The sequence below is a fragment of the Cynoglossus semilaevis genome, unplaced genomic scaffold (genome assembly GCF_000523025.1).
Source record: "Cynoglossus semilaevis isolate Cse_v1.0 unplaced genomic scaffold, Cse_v1.0 scaffold1397, whole genome shotgun sequence".
Taxonomy (NCBI): Eukaryota; Metazoa; Chordata; class Actinopteri; order Pleuronectiformes; family Cynoglossidae; genus Cynoglossus; species Cynoglossus semilaevis.
In genome coordinates, this window is record NW_007585156.1 from 8,965 (window position 1) to 11,548 (window position 2,584).

Below are 2,584 nucleotides of genomic sequence, written 5' to 3' on the forward strand. Positions count from 1 at the left end.
CAAACAGACAGAGGCCAACAGACAGCGGCCAACAGACAGCGGTCAACAGACAGAGACCGACAGACAGAGATCAACAGACAGCGGTCAACAGATAGCAGTCAACAGACAGCGGCCAACAGACAGAAGGCAAGGGGTCAAAGGTTAAACCCGCAGAGGAGGAGGTCAAGGGGTCAAAGGGTCAAAGGTCACCTCAGATACAGGACCCGGGACTGGACGATGAACCTGAAGAGGTATTTCAGAGCCTTGAGCGCCGCGAAGAGACGCTCCGTCAGGTCTGGCTCCTCCGCGTGGCTAACGTAGTAGTTGAGTACGCCGGTTAGCTTCCTGCGGGAGGGGGGGGGGATAGCGCAGATGTATCGCAATGTTTTTTCTGTATCTGCTCCGAACCAGTTAACAAATGGTCTAGCTAACAGGTTAGCTCTGGAAGATGCTAGCAGATTAGCTCGGAACATGCTAGCAGATTAGCTTTGAAAGATGCTAGCAGATTAGCTCCAGAGCAGCTAACAGATTAGCTTTGAACCAGATAACAAATTAGCTCTGGAACATGCTAACAGATTAGCGCTGAAACAGCAAACAGATTAGCTCTGAACATGCTAGCAGATTAGCTCTGTAGCATCTAACAGATTAGCTCTGAGCATGCTAGCTGATTAGCTGTGAAACAGCTAACAGATTAGCTCCAGAGCAGCTAACAGATTAGCTTTGAACGAGATAACAGATTAGTCGTGAACGTGCTAACGGATTAGCTCTGGAACACGCTAACAGATTAGCTTTGAACATGCTAACAAATTAGCTCAGAACATGCTAACACATTGGCTCTGAAACAGCTAACAGATTAGCTTTGAACATGCTAACATATTAGCTCTGTAGCAGCTAACAGATTAGCTCTGGGACATGCTAGCAGATTAGCTCTGGAACATGCTAGCAGTTTAGCTCTGAACCAGCTAACAGATTAGCTCTGTAGCATGCTAGCTGATTAGCTCTAAACCAGCTAACAGTTTAGCTCTGTGAAAGCTAACAGATGGTCCAGCTAACAGATTAGCTCTGTAGCAGCTAACATATTAGCTCCAAACATGCTAACAGATTAGCTCTGGAACACGCTAACAGATTAGCTTTGAACATGCTAACAAATTAGCTCGTTTCTGTAGTATCGCAATATATGGTATCATGGGGAAGTAAGAGAAGCAGTACTTACGTGTAAGCCAAGGTGGCGCTGAAGTGTTGGTTGATGTAGGTTTCAAGGACCGGGTTGAAGTGCTGGAATTTAATGTCACCGATGAGCGTGATGATAAAAACCTGAACGAAAAGAAGAAGAAGAAGAAGAAGAAGAAGAAGGAAGTTGAAGAAACAACTGGACTGACGAAATACTGCAGTAGTACACACAGAAATACTTTGGACTATCACATGATATTTTACAGTCAGTGAAGAAGTGAAGCAGCTAACAGATTAGCTCTGGAACATGCTAACAGATTACCTCTGAACTAGCTAACAGATTAGCTCTGGAACATGCTAACAGATTAGCTATGGAACATGCTAACAGATTAACTCTGGAGCAGCTAACAAGTTAGCTCTGAGCCGCTAGCAGATTAGCTCTGAAGCAGACAACAGGTTAGCTCTGTTGCAGCTAACAGATGGTCCAGCTAACAGATTAGCTCCGGAGCAGCTAACAGATTAGGTCTGAACATGCTAATAGATTAAGCCTGAAGCAGCTAACAGATTAGCTTTGAATGAGCTAACGGATTAGTTCTGAACATGCTAGCAGATTAGCTCTGAAGCAGCTAACAGATTAGGTCTGGAATAGCTAAAAGATTAGCTCTGGAGCAGCTAACAGATTAGCTCCGAACCAGCTAACAGATTGGCTCTGGAACATGCTAGCAGATTAGCTCTGAACCAGCTAACTGACTAGCTCTGAAGCTGCTAACAGATTAGCTCTGAAGGAGCTAACAGATTAGCTCGGAGCAGCTAAAACATTCGCTTAGAACCAGCTAACAGATTAGCTCTGATGCAGCTAACAGATTAGCTCGGAGCGCCTAAAACATTAGCTTAGTACCAGCTAACAGATTAGCTCTGAACCAACTAACAAATTAGCTCTGAGCATGCTAACACATTAGCTCTGAACCAGCTAACAGATTAGCTTCCGAACCAGCTAACAGATTAGCTTCGGTACATGCTAACAGATTAGCTCAGAGCGGCTAAAACATTAGCTTAGAACCAGTTAACAGATTAGCTCTAAACCATCTAACAAATTAGCTCTGAGCATGTTAACACATTAGTTCTGAACCAGCTAACAGATTAGCTTTGGAACATGCTAACCGATTAGCTCTGAACGTGCTAACAAATGGTCCAGCTAACAGATTAGCTTAGAACCAGCTAACAGATTAGCTCTAAACCAACTAACAAATTAGCTCTGAGCATGTTAACACATTAGTTCTGAACCAGCTAACAGATTAGCTTTGGAACCAGCTAACAGATTAGCTTTGGAACCGGCTAACAGATTAGCTTTGGAACATGCTAACCGATTAGCTCTGAACGTGCTAACAAATGGTCCAGCTAACAGATTAGCTTAGAACCAGCTAACAGATTAGCT

General features: G+C 43.9%; 1 protein-coding gene across 1 annotated transcript in view; it reads right to left on the reverse strand.

Moving 5' to 3' along the window:
- Positions 1-2,584, reverse strand: part of LOC103398918 (dedicator of cytokinesis protein 5-like) — a 40,995-nt gene that overhangs the window by 8,662 nt on the left and 29,749 nt on the right. Inside the window, exons 18-19 of the mRNA XM_025053882.1 lie at positions 1,193-1,442; positions 189-324 (exon numbers count right to left, since the gene is read on the reverse strand). Of these exons, the coding sequence (XP_024909650.1) occupies positions 189-324; positions 1,193-1,442 (386 nt within the window). The remainder of the gene's footprint in view (positions 1-188; positions 325-1,192; positions 1,443-2,584) is intronic.